Source organism: Ornithorhynchus anatinus, chromosome 1, assembly GCF_004115215.2.
Source record: "Ornithorhynchus anatinus isolate Pmale09 chromosome 1, mOrnAna1.pri.v4, whole genome shotgun sequence".
NCBI lineage: Eukaryota > Metazoa > Chordata > Mammalia > Monotremata > Ornithorhynchidae > Ornithorhynchus > Ornithorhynchus anatinus.
The window spans coordinates 65,814,136-65,832,812 of record NC_041728.1 but is presented as its reverse complement, the minus strand read 5'-3'; the positions used below and the strand labels follow the sequence as shown (position 1 = coordinate 65,832,812).

The window sequence follows — 18,677 nt, the reverse complement described above, 5'->3', positions numbered from 1 at the left end:
CCAACCATCCACCACTGGGTCACACTGTTTGAGACTGGGCTTCACGGGGTCTTTAAATTGCTTATTGCACTTTCCAGGCTGATTCCCCCTCAAGGTCCGTCTTCTCCAACTAAGTTTTCTTTTCCCCCACTCCCCCCCCCCCCCCGCTTCTGCGTCACCCTTGCCCTTGGATCTGTTCCCTTGAGCCACTCGGTGGGTCACCCCACCCTCAAACCCACAGCGCTTGTGTTCATAGCCATAAGTGTTTATAATGTCCGTCTTCCCCTCTGGACGGTAAGCACCTTGTGGGCAGGGAACGTGTCTGCCGACTCTGCGAACATTCGGTGCAGTGCTCGGCACGCAGTAAGCGCTCAATAAATACGACTGATTGATTGGGGCGCATTTGCTGTTCTGTCATTTTTCTACAAAAGCATTCAGTCCATGTTTCCTGACTGCTCAAGAACCCCCGTGGTTGCCCACCTACCTCCTCACCAAGCAGAAACGCTTTGCCATTGACTTTAAAGCACTCAATCTCCTTGCCTCCTCCTAGCTCACCTCTGATTTCCTACTACCACCCAGACTACATACTTTGCTCCTCTAACACCTACTAATTCACTCTATATTGTCTCTATCTGTTGCCGAATTGTACAGTCCAAGCGCTTAGTACAGTGCTCTGCACATAGTAAGCGCTCAGTAAATACTATTGAATGAATCTCACCGCCAATCCCTCGCCCACATCCTTTCTCTGGCCTGGAACCTCCTCCCCCTTCATATTCAATAATCACTCTCCCCATCTTCAAAGCCTCATTAAAATCATGTCTCTTCCAAGAAGCCTTCCCAGATCCTCGTTTCCTCTCCCCCTCCTCTTCATCGCCCTTGCACTTGCATTTGCACCATTTATTCACTCCACCCTCAGCCCCACCGCACTTATGTCCATATCCAAAACGTATTTATTTTAATGCCCTATCCCCCCTTCTAGACTGCAATCCTGGCTCCGCCTCTTGTCTGCTGTGTGGCCTTTGGGCAAGTCACTTTACTTCTCTGTGCTTCAGTTACCTCATCTCTAAAATGAGGATTAAGACTGTGAGCCCCATGCGGGACAGGGACTGTGTCCTACCTGATTTGCTTGTATCCTCCCCAGCTCTTAGTACAGTGCCGGGTACACAGGAAACAGTTAAAAATACCCAGTCATTATTATTATTATGCTCCTTGTGGGCAGCGAACAGATCTACTAACTCTGTTATATTGTACTCTCCCAAGTGCTTAGTACAGTGCTCTGCAGACATAAATACGATTGACTGAGCCAGGATTAGAACTCAGGTCCTTTGGTTCCCAGGCCTGTGCTCTTTCCCCTAGGCCCCTCTGAGGAGTTCAGTGTCACAGAGTCCTCCTCAAATGAAGCATCCAGCTCCAGACTTCGTGTGGAGAGAAGCTGGATCCTCCCCGTGTTTTCTTTGAAATGGAGTTTCGTGCCTGCTGATCGAGCCTCTAACTGCAGCTAGCTCTGAGCCCCAAGGGACCCCAGGGGGAAAATCACCGTTTTTTAGTGGAAGACTCCAGCGGCAAAGATTACATCCAATCTCCCATCAGCAAATCTCTCTCTCTTTCAGTCCCCATAGCTGCAAGCAATCTGCCCATCCATCAATCAATCAGTGGTATTTATTGAGTGTTTCTTTGGGCAGAGCACTGTACTGAGTGCACGGGAAGCCCCAGTAATAATAATGTTGGTATTTGTTAAGCGCTTACTATGTGCAGAGCACTGTTCTAAGCGCAGGGGTAGACACGGGGTAATCAGGTTGTCCCACGTGAGGCTCACAGTTAATCCCCATTTTACAGATGAGGCAACTGAGGCACAGAGAAGTGAAGTGACTTGCCCACAGTCACACAGCTGCCAAGTGGCTGAGCCGGGATTTGAACCCATGACCTTTGACTCCCAAGCCCGGACTCTTTCCACTGAGCCACGCTGCTTTTCCAGAGTAGGTGGGCATGGCCCCAGCCCTACGGGAGCTGACAGGCTCAGCGGGAGGGCTGCACTGGCAGTCTGGATGACCTCTCCATCTTTAGGGCTTGGAAACCAAACACAAGGCAAGCGAAGGGCAAGCCTGCCCCAGCCTGCCCCTGCCTCTCCCTCTGGATCTTTCATTTCCCTTTATTTCCAAAAGGCAATGACCCGGATGGGCCCCTGCCCTGGAGGGCGGAGGCGGGGTCTGTCAACGAACGGCAACAGAAGGCGGGAGCCCCTTCCTGTGCTGGTCTACGGTGAAAGGCTACGGGAAGCAACGCAAATCAGGTAATAATAATAATTGTGGTATTTGCTAAGTGCTTACTATATACCAAGGACTGTACTAAGCACTGGGGTGGATATAAGTAAATCGGGTTGGACACAGTCCCTGTCCCACGTGGGGCTCACGGTCTCAACCCCCATTTTATAGATGAGGAAACAGGCCCAGAGAAGTGACTTGCCCGAGGTCACACAGCAGACATATGGTGGAGCTGGGATTGGAACCAGGGTATCAGGGCCAATGCAAAGCTGGTGCCAGAGCCAACTTGAGGCTGGTAAGACGCATGTGGGAAGATGGGCAGCGGGTAAAGGTGGCTCAGGTGAGCAGAAACGGGCCCCGCCTGGCCAGAAAAGCATCGTCCCACTCGTGCTCTGGCGGAGGGAGAGGCGGTTTCCGTCACCACACCTCCAAAATGGCTTCCTCAACTCCCCTGGCTAAAGGCTCGGGCCTTTGAGTGAGAGCCGAGCCTCCTGAAGAGGTAGGGTGGAAACTCCATATAGGCGGATGGTTGGAGAGGGTGAGATTCCAGGAATCAATTTGGGATGAATGGAGCACGGCCCAGTGGCATGTGCGTGGATCTGGGAGTGAGAGGACCCGGGTTCTACTCCCAGCTCCACCGCTCGTCTGTCGGGTGACCTTTAGCAAGTCGCTTCACTTCTCCGGGTCTCAGTTACCTCAAATGGAAAATGGAGATTGAGACCGGTAGCTCTACGTGGGACAGGGACTATGTCCAACCTGATTAGCTTGTATCTACCCCAGCGCTTAGTACAAGGCCTGGCATATAGCGAGCACTTCACGAATACCATAAAAAAGGGGAGGGGACCAAACTCTGCCCCTCAGGGCCAAAAGCACCATCCGAATTCCAGCCCACACCACCTCCTGCTGCTACATGCGGGGGCACTGTATCCTGGGTATCTTGGGTGGCATCTCCCCCGCCCCCAAAGATCAGTGAGAACTGAGTAGCTCCCCAGTCACAGAGAGTGGCAGCGGGCAGGGGGATGGCTCAAATGACTTCTGAAGGTCCATACTGGGCCTCATTGCTCTCCTCTCCATCCCGCACATGGTCAGCGGCGCCAAGGAAACCGCAGACGAGATCCGACATCCAATGTTAGATCGCTCGGCTGCGGAAGTCGAGAAGGGGGACTCGGAGAATGGCAGAAAATCCCAACCGGCCACGCCCAAGGCCGCCGCTCTTCAAAAACTGCTAGGAACCGCTCGGCTGCAGCCGGGACCCTCGGGTTTCTGCCTTGCCTGTGCTAGAAAACTGGATAAATATCAGCCCGGTTTTTGGAGCGTGGACCCCCCCTCTAGCCCCTTCTCCATTGATAACCGGTCTACAGCCTTCTGGGAAAAGCGGCCTGCTCCCAGCGGAGGAAGAAGTGCCAGCGGTTTGGACCACACCAGAAGAAAATTGGGAAATTTTTTTTTCCAACTTTTACAAAACTCTAGCAGATGCATAATCTTGCGGCCTGATTCCTCGTACGCCCTTGTCTGGGAAGCTCTGAGGCCGCCTGAATCTGACAGAGGAGAGCTCTCAGGGCCAGAGAAGGGATTGTTGAAGGTCATTTAAGCCATTCCCCTGCCTCCTGTTGCTCCTGATGGTCAAGGAGCCACCCAGTTCTATTCATCTCTGTGGTAGGGGGCCATGCAGGATTGGATTTTCCAAGCGCTTAGTACAGTGCTCTGCACACAGTAAGTGCTCAATAAATATGATTGAATGAATGAGTGAATGCAGGATACCAAGGGAACACCTGCAGAGTAGAGGGCCCAAAGGAATTCCCATAAATGGCACCGTGCATGGATTCGGCATGCACAAGGCCTCTGAGTAACCCCTCATGGATTTTTTTTTAATAGTGTTTGCTAAGTATTTACTCTATGTGCAAGACACTGTACTAAGTGCTGGAGTATTTACAAGCTTATCAGGTTGGACACAGACCATGTCCCCACATGGGTCTCAGAGTCTTAATCCCCATTTTACAGATGGGGTAACCGAGGCACTGGGAAGTTAAATGACTTGCTCAAGGTCACCCAGCAGACAAGTGGCAGAGCCAGGTTTAGAACCCAGTCTTTCTGACTCCCAGGCTTGCGCTCTATCCACTAGGCGATGCAGTTTCATGATTTCAAAGGAAGGATTTCTCCGGTGCTCAGTACAGTGCCTGGCACATAGTAAGCACTTAACAAATATGACAATTTCTTTTATTTTTATTTCCTGGTTCCTCAGATCTGCACTGGCTTGACCTCACCTCACCCAGGGGAAGACCAGAGGGGATGGAGTTCTGATCCCACATCACCAGGTTGGGTGCTGTGCAAACCCAAAGCCAGGATCAGAACCTGGGACTCAAAAAAAATAGGCCAAAGCCTTAGAAACAAAATTATAATAGTTGCAGTAGTTGTTGAGTGCTTACTATGGGCCCAGTGCTATGCTAAGCCCTGGGGAGGAGCAGCGTGGCCAAGGGGATAGAGTACGGGCCTGGGAGTCAGAAGGATCTGGGTTCTAATCCCAGCTCTGTCACTTGTCTGCTAGCAGACCTTGGGGAAGTCACTTCTCTTCACGGTGCCTCAGTTCCCTTAACTGTAAAATGGAGATTAAGAGAGTGAGTCCCGAGTGGGACAGGACTGTGTCCAACACGATTATCTTGCATCTACCCCAGGGCTTATTACAGTGCCTGGCATATAGTGTTTAACAAATCCTACAATTATTATTATTATTATTAAGATAAACAAATCAGACACAGTCCCTGTCCCACATGGGGTTCACAGTTCAAGTGGAAAATAGATATTTCATCCCATTTTATAGATGAGGAAACAGAGGCCCACAGAAGTTAAGTGATTTGTGCAAGATCACGGAGCAGGCAGATGGCCATGCCCAGATTAGGACCCAGGAGTCCCAACTCCCCAGGCAGTGTTCTTTCTGGGAGCCCCCCTCAAGCACAGAACCTGGAAAACAACCAGAAAACAACCTAGAAAAATTTCCACCAGATGCAACCTCGAACCTCCACTCGGAGCCTCAGATGTTCCCGACCTTTATCAGAGCCCTCACCTGCTACCTCTGAAACTAGGCCAGCCCAGAGGCCCCAGGAGCTGTATCCATTTACATCTTTCCTTCCTCAGAGCCTTTGGACCTCGGGCAGGTGCTGGCTTGCAAGGACCATTAAACCGATCACTACCTTTGACAGGAGAACTTTTCACCTTTCACTGAAATGCCAGGAACGCAGTCACCTAAGGGAGTGACAGCTATTAAATAGCCCTTGGCTACATGGCCCGACAAAACAGGCTGGAGAAGCTGAGGGAGGCGGAAATCCCGAGGGGCAGAAGGGGAAATTAACAGAATTCTGGCAGAAAATCCTCATCGTCCAGCTTTCCCGCCCTGGAGTCCCACCTCAGCCGCACCCCTCCCCGGCTAGCCACTCTGGTGGGAATTCAAAGCCGCCGACTGTCAGCCGAGGCCCCGCTCCGGGACCAGAATTGTCCGAGGAGTCTTCGAGTCGGTGATGGACCTTATGCTGGGGGAATCTGTCCCCTCCCTTCCTCCCCCAGACCAATTCCTTTCCCACACAACAGGGAGGCTACAGGCCCAGGTTGAAGCAGAGCTGGGAGGCAGGGGAGAGGACCATCTCAATCCACAGGAGATTTAGGAGATTCCACTAGACAGATTAGTGCAACTGACCCCATAGAACACCCCTCGGAGTCAACTCCGAATAGCCCAGGACTCTCTCTCTCTCCATCAGGGGTCCCAGCATGATTAGAGGAACTGAGTGCTCATGGACACCCTCTCTCGTGGATAGTGATGGACCTCTCCTCTCCATCCCTGACTGTCCCTCCAGTGACCCAGCACAGACCATCCAATCTCCCTAGCCCGCCCCTCTCCATCCCTGCCCATTCAACACCCCTAACCCTCCAGGCTCCCCCCCGACTCTCCTTCTAGTGACCCAGCACGGATCATCCAACACCCTTAACCCTCCCTTCTCCATCCCTGACTCTCCCCTCTCTATCCCTGGCTCTCCCTCTGGAGATCCAGTAGGGGCCTCTGGTCCAAGGACCTACCCAGACTCCTCTTCAGCCAATTTCAGAACACTTTTCGACATAATCAGTAATCAATGATGCCAATAAATGAGTGTGCATCTTACCACCGAGATCCCTGATCCAGACCAGCCCTGAGAGCTAGAGAATAGTGAGAGCTCACTTACCCACTCCTGACCTACCAGGAGCATCTCCCCTCACTTCTCCTCCAGCCCGTCTATGATAATGATGGCATTTGTTAAGGGCTTACTATGTGCCAAGCACTGTTCTAAGTACAAAGCCTTCCCTGACCAAACCTTCTTTTCCTTTTCCTTAATTCCCTTCTGTGTCAGCCTGACTTGCTCCCTTTATTCATTCTCCCCTCCCAGCCCCATAGCACTTATGTCCATATCTGTACTTTATTTATACTAATGTCTGTCTCTCCCTCTAGACTGTAAGCTCACTGTAGGCAGGGAATATGTCCATTTATAATAATAATTATGGTACTTAAGTGCTTACTATGTGTTAAGCACTGTTTTAAGTGCTGGGGTAGTTACAAGTTAATCAGGTTGGACACTGTCCCTGTCCCACATGGGGCTCACACTCTGAATCCCCATTTTACAGATGAGGTAACTGAGGCCCAGAGAAGTGAAGTGACTTGCCCAAGGTCACAGAGCAGACAAATGGCGGAACCGGAATTAGAACCTATGACCTTCTCACTCCCAGACCCTTGCTCTGTCCACTATGCCACACAGAAAAGTTTATCGTTATATTGTACTTTGTACAGTGCTCTGCACACAGTATGTGCTCAGTATGTACAATTGACTTGACTCGGTTTCTTCATCTGTAAAATGTTGATTCAGTACTTGTTCTCCCCTGTCCTTTAGACCATGAGCTCCATGTGGGACACGGCACCGTGTCCAACCTGATTATCTTATACCTGCTCCAACACCTGATACAATGCTTGGCACATAGTAAGCACTTAGCAGACACCATCATTATTATGACTGTCCTTCCCTGGCTCCAAGCTTTCGGGTTGTTTCGGTGTCCTGGGCTCCACAGCGCCCCAGGGATAGAGCACGGGCCTGGGAGTCAGAAGGATTTGGGTTCTAGGCCTGGCTCTGCCAACTTGTCTGCTGCTCGGTGACCTTGGACAAGTCACTTCACTTCTCTGGGCCTCAGTTATCTCCTCTGTCAAATGGGGATTAAGACTGTAAGCGCCATGTGGGACGTGGACTGGGCCCAACCTGATTACTTTGTATCTTGGGAAGCAGCATGGCTCAGTGGAGTCAGAGATCGTGGGTTTGACTCCCGGCTCTGCCGCTTGTGAGCTGTGTGACTGTGGGCAAGTCACTTCACTTCTCTGTCCCTCAGTTCCCTCATCTGTAAAATGGGGATTAACTGTGAGCCTCACGTGGAACAGCTTGATTATGCTGTATCTACCCCAGCGCTTAGAACAGTGCTCTGCACATAGTAAGCGCTTAACAAATACCAACATTATTATTATCTACCTCAGTGCTTAGTACAGTGCCTGGAACATAGTGAACATTTAACGGATACAATTAAAAAAAAAAAAATCCCCCATCCCATCACCACCACACTCCACAGGCCAGATTCGTCCATCAGGAAAAAGCTGACGGAAAGGTGGAGCCCTAGGAGGAAGCAACCCAGCTGGAAAAAAAAATCCGGTCTGGATCTCTCCTGGGATTTGTGTCCTGAGACCCTCTTTCATTCATTCATTCGTTCGATGGTATTTATTGAGCACTTACTGCAGAGCACTGTACTAACCGCTTGGGAGAGTACGATAGAACGATAAACAGACATTCCCTGCCCACTCGCTTTCCCCGCTCTTTGTTGACTGTAAAACCAGCCCACTCAGATACCTTGTCTCAGCAGCCAACTCCTTGTGGATACAAGGAGTCCGTCCCCGGAGGGAAACCAGAGAAGGAAAAACGTATGACCCCGAGCCCCTGGCACCAGGCTGAGTGAACGACAAGCGGAAGATCTCCTCGGCGGGCCCCAGTCCGGCCACCGTCAGCTCCGGGCCCGTGCTGGACCCGGAGGGCGGCAGAACCGTCCGGCTCGGCTCCGGGGGCGAGGCTGGTAACGGGGGCCGGGTCCAAACGACTTCCCGATCCGCAGGATTTCCTCGGATGGGTGGTTCAGCAGGGGGCCCTTGTTTCGCCCCGAAAAACTGGAAAAGCAGCTCCTCTGGGCAGGCAGCGGTGGCTCGCCCCTGGAGAACGGACCTGAAGCCGCTCTGGTTCCAGTTGACCCGTGAGGTCATAACAACCGGTAACTCAACGCCGGCTTTACAGGATAAACCTGCTGCTTACAGTCGAGCAGCCGTTACTGGGGGAAGGATCAGAAGCCACACCCCGCCATCCCCACCGGCCCTGCCCGCGGTCCAGGGGAAAGGCCACGGAGGGGAAAGGCGAGAAGCAGTGTGCCTAGGGGCTAGAGCACGGGCCCGGGAGTCGGAAGGACATGGGTTCTAATCCGGGATCCCCCACTTGTCTGCTGTGTGACCTTGGGTGAGTCACTTCTCTGCACCTTAGTTACCGCATCTATAAAATGGGGATTAAGACTCAGCCTCACATGGGATACGGATGCATCCAGCCTTGTATCGACCCCAGTGCTTAGGACAGTGAAGAAGCAGCATGGCTCAATGGAAAGAGCCCGGGCTTGGAAGTCAGAGGTCATGGGTTCGAATGCCAGATCCGCCACTTGTCAGCTGTGTGACTGTGGGCAAGTCACTTCACTGAGCCTCAGTTCCCTCATCTGTAAAATGGGGATTAAAACCGTGAGCCCCACGTGGGACAACCTGATTCCCCTGTGTCTACCCCAGCACTTAGAACAGTGCTCTGCACATAGTAAGCGCTTAACAAATACCAACATTATCATCACAGTGCCTGGTACACAATAAGCGCTTAACAAATGCCATCCAAAAAAAAACTGAAACAACAAGGTGCCCGCTGCCCCAGAGCTGAGCATAATAATTACAGTATTTGTTAAGCACTTACTATGTGCCAAGAACTGTTCTAAGCACTGGGTGCCACTGAGACAAACCCACTATACGTCGCTCTGGACTCTGAATCTGTACAAGTGCAGGGGGTAAAGCAGCGTGGCTCAGTGGAAAGAGCCCGGGCTTCGGAGTCAGAGGTCATGGGTTCGACTCCCGGCTCTGCCACTTGTCAGCTGTGTGACTGTGGGCAGGTCACTTCACTTCTCTGTGCCTCAGTGACCTCATCTGGAAAATGGGGAAGAAGACTGTGAGCCTCACGTGGGACGACCTGATCACCCTGTATCTCCCCCAGCGCTTAGAACAGCGCTCTGCACATAGTAAGCGCTTACCAAATACCAATATTATTAAAACAGAGACCCCAGGCACTCCAGTGAGCCCGTGATTATAAGGTGCAAAGAAGGGGAGTGTTTAGGGAGAGGAGAGGTTTTTTCATCCCCAGCTGGAGAAACGGAGCTCAGGTCCCAACCCGATCCAAGGTAGCCTAGCTCTGGAGGTTATCAGGATGCTCCCGGCCTCTGCCCCTCTCAAATCTCCATCCCCCTGCGAGGCTGGGAGTCTGTCCAGCACTTAGTCTAAAATAATAATAACTGTGCTACGTATTAAGCACTTAGTATGTGTCAGGCACCGTACTGAGCGCTGGGGTGGATAAAAGCAAATCGGGTTGGACGTAGTCCCTGCCTCACTTGAGGCTCACAGTTTCAACCCCCAAGTTACAGATGAGGTCACTGAGGCACAGAGAAGTTAAGTGGCTTGCCCAATGTCACACAGCAGCCAAGAGGCAGAGCAGAAGGCCCGTGCTCTAACCACTACACCATGCTGCTTTTCTGAGAGTGTTGCTTACCATCCTCCTGAACTGTCTACTTGGTATCTTGAGAGCCCTGTGATTAATTGATTTTTTTCTGCACCTTGATCCATCAGGTAATTTTCATCTCTTATTTTACTCTGCTCTGCCCCTGTGAATGGGCTCAACAATCAAGGGCTCTGCACACAGTTAAGTGCTTAATAAATACGATTGAATGAATCGTCAGAGGAGGCTTAAATCCGTCTTGCTGCAAGAGGGGCTCGATGCCCACTGCAGCCTGACCAGTACCACCGACCAAGCCACCCCCTCACGGCTGCTGGCTTCCGGAAACGATCGGAGTCCAAATGAGGAAATAATTAGGGTAGTTATTAAGCACTTACTATGTGCGAGCACTGTGATTCCCCAAAGGGCTTAGAATGATGCCCTGCACACAGCGCTCAATAAATACGATTGATTGAATGATTAATAAATGCATGGGTAGGTGCTGGCTACTCAGGTTGGACACAGTCCCTGTCCCACCTGGGACTCCCAGCCTAATGCCACTTTTTTCATCCATCCTTATTTTTTGAGCACTTACTGTGAGCAGAGCACCGAACTAAACGCTTGGGAGAGCACAGTTCAACAATAGGCAGACACATTCCCTGCCCACAACCAGCGGTCTAGAGGGGGAGACAGACATCGACAGAAGTAAATTACCGCTATATCCGCAAGTGCGAGGGGGAATTGAATAAACGGATCGATTCAGGGCGACGCGGAAGGGAGCGGAAGAGGGCTTAGTCAGGGAAGGCCTCTTGGAGGAGAGGGGTCTTCAAAAAGGCTTCGAAGCAGGGAAGAATCATTGTCTGTCGGATATGAGGAGGGAGGGCGTCCCAGGCCAGAGGCAGGTGATGGGCGGGAGATCGGGGGCGAGATAGACAAGACCATGAGAGATAGACGAGGGGTGCGGTCGGGAGCGAGACCCTCACAGGGGACACTACCTAACAGCCCCGGGTGAACTATTTTGTCTTCTAAGTTAAGCCCCACCACTAGCTCCTGCCGGGTTCCAGCAGCAGGGAATCGGGCAAGCCTGGCTTGGGTTATCAGACATTCATTCAATAGTATTTATTGAGCGCTTACTCTGTGCAGAGCACTGTACTAAGCACTTGGAATGTACAAATCGGTAAGAGATAGGGACAGTCCCTGCCCTCTGACGGGCTTACGGTCTAATCGGGGGAGACGGACAGACGAGAACAATACAAGAACATACGCATCGGGGTTTACTCCAGCTCCGAACAGTCACTGTCCTCTGCCTGTAGCCAAGTCAACAGAATTTTGCTCTGAGGCACAGGAAGTCACTTCCTCTGAACTCCAGTGCTCCAAGCGCTCCGACTTCTTCCAACGCCCCAGGCCCACTCTCCCCTGGGCCGGTGGGCCGGTCAGGGTCGTTGAGATCCGGCGTTCTGGGCTCGGTCCTATCATCGTCGTCGTTATCATCGATGGCATTTATTGAGCACTTGCTGTGTGCAGAGCACTGTACCGAGCACTTAGGAGAGTACAAAGCAACAGGATCGCTTAGACACATACCCTGATGCAGTGGATCTTACTGGATGGGTGCCCAAGTGGAGCCTGCTGATGCAGAGAGAGGGAAGAAAAACCCACATCTGCAACTCTGCCCACCGGACCCCCGGCTTCCACAGGGCTGGAGAGTGGGGGACCGTTATTCGGACGGTCTGACCTCATATTCAATCAATCCATAAATGGTATTTATCATCGTCAGTGGTGTGTAGTCAGTCAGTGGCATTTATTGAGGCTTACTGTGTGCAGAGCACTACACTAGAAGCGGCGAGGCTCAATGGAAAGAGCCCGGGCTTGGGAGGCAGAGGTCGTGGGTTCTAATCCCAGCTCCGCTACTTGTCTGCTGTGTGACCTTGGGCAAGTCACTTAACTCCTCTGTGCCTCAGTTACCTCATCTGTAAAACGGGGATTAAGACCGTGAGCCCCAAGTGGGACAACCTTGTGCCTACCCCAGCACTTGGAACAGTGCTTGGCACATCGTAAGTGCTTCACAAATACCATCATCATTATTATTATTACTAAGCGTTTGGGAGAGTTCAATAATACAAGAAATGGACATATTCCCTGCCCACAACAAGCTCGCAATCTAGAGTCCACTGGCTGCTCGTTGGGAAGTGGGTTGCCTCTTGTGAGGCACAATGCACTTTAAGCATTTATTCAACGCTCACTGTGCGCAGAGCACTTCACTAAGCCTTTGGGAGAGTGCCATCTGAGTCGGTAGTCACGTTCCCTACATTTATCAAGCGCTTACTAGGTGCAGAGCACTGTACTGAGCACTTGGGAAAGTACAATAAAACAGAGTTGGTCGTCGCGATCCCTGCCCACAAAGAGTTTACTGTCTACAGTCCAGTCACTTACCCGAATACCTCGAGCTGAAGCCACATCTTGACCCCCTGCCGACCTGGCGCCGGGGCCCTCGGCCCGCCCAGTTTAGGCGTAGGCCCAGAGAGACGCCCTCTCACAAGAGGCCACCCACTTCCCGATGAGCGGACGGAGGGAGGAACGCCAAGGAGCTTCGGAGGGAAGGACCAGGATTTCGTTCGGCTGCTGCTGCACAGGCAGGTCAGTTAGCAGGAGCCCAAACAGAATATAATAATAATAATAATAATAATAATATCGGTATTTAAGTGCTTACTATGTGCAGAGCACTGTTCTAAGCGCTGGGGTAATCAGTTTGTCCCACAGGAGGCTCACGGTTAATCCCCATTTTACAGTTGAGGTAACTAAGGCACAGAGAAGTTAAGTGACTTGCCCACAGTCACACAGCTGACAAGTGGCAGGGCATGGCCAAGCTTTAAAACCAACACTTTAGGACTCAGAACATCTCGCTGAATGTGGTCTTTGATGTTCCCTTCCCAGCCCGGGGCAGGAAAAGATAAGGTTCAGAGAAGTTAGGAAACTTGCCCAAAGCCATTCAGCACACAGGGGCGGCTGGAAGTTGACCCGGGGAAGGACTTTTGATCTCTCAGCCAGGTTCAACTGAAACTTCTGCCCCGAAGACTGAAACTTCTGGTGGTTTTTTTATGGCATTTGTCAAGCCCTTACGATGTGCCAGGCGCTGAATTAAACACTGGGCTAATCAGGTTGAGACAGAGTCAGAGTCCCATGTGGGGCTCACAGTCTTAATCCCCATATTACAGATGAGGTAACTGAGGCCCAGAGAAGGTCACACAGCATATGAGTGGCGGAGCCGGGATTAGAACCCAGATCCTTCTTACTCCCAGGCTTGTGCTCTCCCCACTGGGGAACACTGCTTTTTGGCTTTTGTGTCTCTCTCAGCACGAATAATAATAATCCCTGTGATATTTGTTACGGGCATCCTATTTGCCAAGGACTCTTCTAAGCACTGGCATAGACACAAGATCGTCTTGGTTTATGAGTTCTCTCACCACATATAACAGTAATCATTGCGGTTAATAAATATTAGGCACTTACTATGTGCCAAGCTCTGTTCTAAGCCAATGGTGGGATAGATACAAGATAATCAGGCCAGGCACCATCCTTATCCCACATGAGGCTCACAGTCTAAGGATAGGAAAGACAGTTATTTCATCCCCATTTTACAGATGAGGCAACTGAGGCCCAGAGAAGTAAAGTGACTAGCTCAAAGTCACCCAGAAGGCAAGGAACCAGGATCAGAACCCAGGTCCTCTGACTCCCAGGTCCGGAAAGACGAGAAGCAGCGTGGCCTAACGGAAAGAACGTGGGCCTGGGAGTCGGAAGACTCGGGTTCTATTCCTGTTTCCGCCAATTGCGTGTTGTGTGAGTTTGGGCAAGACGCTCACTTCTCTGTGCCTCAATTTCCACAACTGTAAAATGGGTATTCAATATCTGTTCTCCCTCCTACTTAGCCCGAGAGCTCCATGTGAAATGGGGACTGTGTCCAATCTAGTTAACTTATGTTCACCCCAGTGCTTAGAACCAATGCCTAGACACATAGTAGACACCTAACAAAAATAATGACCAAAGCAACAATTACACTAATAATAATAATAATGCATTTACCAGATGGAACAGCCATACTCCCCTCTTCCAACTGGTGCCCAGATTCTGGGCCAAGTGGTCTTTTTCTTTTGCCTGACGGATAATCCTGTTGTTTTTCCTGATACCCAAAGACAAACAAAGCCCTCTCTGGAACTTCATTGCTCTCACCCAGCACGTTCCCATGATTCATTCATTCATTCAATAGTATTTATTGAGCGCTTACTATGTGCAGAGCACTGTACTAAGCGCTTGGAATGAACAAGTCGGCAACAGATAGAGACGGTCCCTGCCGTTTGACGGGCTCACGGTCTAATGGGGGGAGACGGGCAGAGGAGAACAATGGCAATAGAGTCGAGGGGAAGAACATCTCGTAAAAACAATGGCAACTAAACAGAATCGAGGCGATGTACATTTCATTAACATGATGATGGGAGGCCGAAGAATACGTATATTAATCACGGAGTTTGCGTGGAAACATCGCAGGCCTAAAACCGGTCCATCGCCATCCCGTATTTTAGCACTAACCGGGAGTGGTGCGGAGCCAGAGAGAGCTCAGCTCAGGCCCCCATCCCAGAGAAGGAAATCTGGAGGTTTCCACCTGTCGCCTTAAGAAATTGAAAGCCTTCCCTCACTGGAAGGGGCCAAACTCTTCCAGCATTTGGGGGATTTTAGGAAGCTGCCCTAAGGTGTGGAGCGCGGGCAGCCTTCCGCCTACTGGGCCCCGTTCCTCCGGACGGACCGCTGACCACCCTCGACCGCGAGCCCACCCGCTGCCTCTCCTCAGAGGTCACGTTTGCCGAAAAGGGGGCTCGGTTTTCTCATCCCTCTTCCCTCTCCCACCCCACCGCCCGGTCTTAAAAGAGCAAACTCACGAATTCAAAAATGAAGAGAAGGTCGGGGAAGGAGGCCAGGACTGAAAAGCCACTGGGCAGGGAGGTTCCGGTGGGCACGGACGACATCTCGCTCTCTCCAAGGGCAGCTCCTCGGACGGACCGGTTCTCTCTGAGAAGAGGAAGCAGTCGCTGCTGCCTTTTAGCCTCCTTCGAGAGGTGAATTCCGAGCTGGCTTCCTGACAACCAAGAGGCGGCGAGGAGTGAAATAAATAGGTGTGGCCACATAGCTCGGCAGGCGTGTCTATGGGCTCTGGGAGAGCGCAAGACAGCATTTTCCTGCTCGTCTGTGGTCGTTAAGGTGTGTCCGTCCCCACAGGCCGCCACTCTGCAGAGGACCCCCGATCGGGCCGAGATCGCTTCCGTCCGTCGGCTGCTGAACCTGGGAGGCGACGACTGACTCGTCTCGTTGGCTCTTCTTTGGAAGCGCATCTTTCGACGGGCATTTGAGCATCTTTTCGAGTTTTCGTTGCAGGTCCTAAGAATAATAATAATAATAATCCATTTTCAGAATAATAATCGTTATTATTTTTATCTTTTGGCTTGAATCGGAGCATCCTTTCGGGTTTTCGGTGCTGGTCCTACCGACTTGAGCTGCTGCTCCCCGGCTAGAAAGGAAACACCTCGTGGGCAGGGCTCATGTCTGCTAACTAATAACAATAATGGTAATGATTATGGCCAATTCATTCATTCAGTCATATATATTGAGCATCTGTGTGCAAAACACTGTATTAAGCGCTTGGGGGAATACAGTATAACAATAAACAGACCCGTTCCCTGCCCACACCCAGCTCACAGTCCAGAGGGGCAGACAGGTATTAATATAAATAAATGTATTTGGTAAGTGCTTCCTATGTGCCAGGCACTGTACTGAGCACTGGGGGAGATACAAGCTATTCGGGTTGGACACATCCTCTGCCCCACGTGGGGCTCACAGTTTTAATCCCCATTTTACCAAGGAAGGGACCGAGGTTGAGAGATATTCATTCATTCAATAGTATTTATTGAGCGCTTACTATGTGCAGAGCACCGTACTAAGCGCTTGGAATGAACAAGTCGGCAACAGATAGAGACGGTCCCTGCCGTCTGACGGGCTTACGGTCTAATCGGGGGAGACGGACGGACGAGAACAATGGAAGTGACTTGCCAAGATCACACGGCCGGCAAGCGGTGGAGCCGGAATTAGAACGCAGGTCCGTACTCTTGCTGCTTCTCAACCACTAACTGTATTCTATCGTCCTCTCCCAAGGCTTGGCACAGAAACCCGCATGCAATCAGCACTCGGTAAATACCCCGATCGAGTGGGACGCGTTTGAATTCGGGGGGCAGGAGCGAGCTCTGCCCACTCCTCACCCAGCAAGCCTCCTCCGTGGCTCAGGGAAGTGGAAGACCGAGGCAACGATCTGGGAAGTTTGGAATGAAAAGAGCAGCTTCCACGTAAAATACCTGGAGAGTTCGGGTGTGTACTGCCTGGACCACAGCCCCACCTCTCCGCTTCCGTCGATCAGGGGGAACCGGGTAGAGACGACCAAAGCTGGTTTGGCCGCAACGTGCCCCTCTGCCCCTTCCCCGTGCCACCGCTCGGCAATGTGCATCCTCCCCACCCCATCCGGGGGCAAGGCCGGCACAAATTGGGGGAAAGGGGCATCTTCTCCAACTCCGCCCAGGCTCTCACCCTAGTCTCCCGGCCACAGAGCCCGGCCGGGGAGGTGCCAGCTCCGTACTGAACGTCCTGCCCAGGCTGGCGAGGGAGGAGCAGTGGGTTTCGCCTCTGGCCTTGCTGCTCCGTGACTGAGGTGACTCTGCTCCTTCACAGTCCCCTGGACCAGCAAAGGGCCCCCCTGTTGGCATGATAATAATAATTATGATACTTGTTAAACGCTCATTATGTGCCAAGCACTGTTCTAAGCGCTGGGGTAGATATCAGTTACTCAGGTCGGACACAGTCCCTGTCCCACATGGGGCTCATAGTCTTAATCCCCATTTTACAGATGGGAGGACTGAGGCCCAGAGAAGTGAAGTGATGAAGCAGCGTGGCTCAGTGGAAAGAGCCCGGGCTTGGGAGTCCGAGGTCATGAGTTCGAATCCCGGCTCTGCCACTTGGCAGCTGTGTGACTGTGGGCGAGTCACTTCACTTCTCTGTGCCTCGGTTACCTCATCTGTAAAACGGGGATTAACTGTGAGCCTCACGACCCGATTACCCTGTATCTACCCCAGCGCTTAGAACAGCGCTCTGCACATGGTAAGCGCTTAACAAATACCAACATTATTATTTGCCCAAGGTCACACAGGAGAGTTGGGATTAGAACACGGGCGCTCTGACTCCCAGGCTCGGGCTCTTTCCACTAAGCCGGGCTGTGATACCCCTCTCTCCCCCCTCCTCTTTTCCTTTCCCGGGCACAAATACTAATAATGGTATTTGTTAACTGCTTACTATGCACCGGTCACTGTCTAGATTCTCTCCCCCCACCACCACCCTAAAGAAAGACCCTTCCAGCTGCAGGAGGTGGATTTCGACCCCGAACCTCACCCCGGGAGTTTGGGTTTGATCTGGCAGTCCCTTCCTGAGGTTCAGATGAAAGAACTCAGCAATCAGACAAGTGAATTGCGCACCGCCGGGAACGCCCTGCTGAATGGACCGGCAAGAATTTGTGTTCCTCGATCATTTCCTCGTTCCAGTTAGGCCAGTCTAATTCTCATTCCACAGACATTCACCGTCGCGATGGGCTCACTTCCGGGACCCTGTAAGCTGAAGGCACCGAGGAGCCTGCCAAGGTGAAGGACGGAACCTGGGCCGGGTCTACTCAACGGAGGTGCCACCTCGCTGCCCGCAGATGGGAGCGATAATAGTAATAACAATAAAGATGGTATCTACTAAGCGCTTACTATGTGCCAGGCACTGAACTAAGCACTAGGGCCCTGTACTAAAAGCTGGAGTTGTGGCCGGAAGGTTCTAGGGAAAATACGATTGGGTACCTTCCCCTCTCGTCTCACCCCTCCGGGTCTCCTTCTAAGACAGCCTGGGATACGCCCAGGGTGGCTCCAAGACTCAGCCCACTGCAGAGCTTTCCCAAGACCAGGTGGGTGGGAGACAGAACCTTCCTGCGAGCGTTGATTTACGGGCTCTAGGAAGAAGACGGTCACCACGCTGTCCGGTCAGCGCGGTTGAGATTCCACCATTCCCCAGACCGGGGCCACAGCGCTGTCAACACAGGTTAAGGAGTGGAGGCGCCATCTTGACTCCCCGCTCGGCCCCTTTCCGGCTCAAAGGGGAGGGGTGGGCGAGCTACTCCCTGCGCAGAATGTTGTGAGGGAGGAAGTACTGGCATCACCCTCACAGTGCCCAGTCCACCCAGAGTCGGAGCATTTGCTTGAGAGCCACGTCTGGCTTCATGAACAGTCACGTCGGGCTGGCGAGCCACAGGGAACGCAAGCCAGGAATGGTTGCAGCCAAAGGGAAAGCCCCTCTGGGCACCTGCTGGCGTATCCACGGTCCAACAGCGCGGTGTTCGGATCGCCCGCTTCCATAGGAACCGACCCGCACCTTTCCGCCGGCTCGTCCCACCCTGACCGCGTCTACACACCCAGACGCCGTGTCAGAGATGACACTGCCGCGGGCAGCGGCTATGGTGGCGTGAGGGAGTGGGGGTGCCCAGCCGGCA

General features: G+C 52.1%; 1 protein-coding gene across 1 annotated transcript in view; it reads right to left on the bottom strand.

The window, feature by feature from the left end:
• MAL (mal, T cell differentiation protein) overlaps positions 1–15,489 on the bottom strand; it is a 30,172-nt gene extending 14,683 nt beyond the window's left edge. Inside the window, exon 1 of the mRNA XM_029052214.2 lies at positions 14,998–15,489. Coding sequence (XP_028908047.1) covers positions 14,998–15,447 — 450 coding nt within the window. The 5' untranslated portion in view covers positions 15,448–15,489. The remainder of the gene's footprint in view (positions 1–14,997) is intronic.
• Between the last annotated feature and the right edge of the window lie 3,188 nt (positions 15,490–18,677).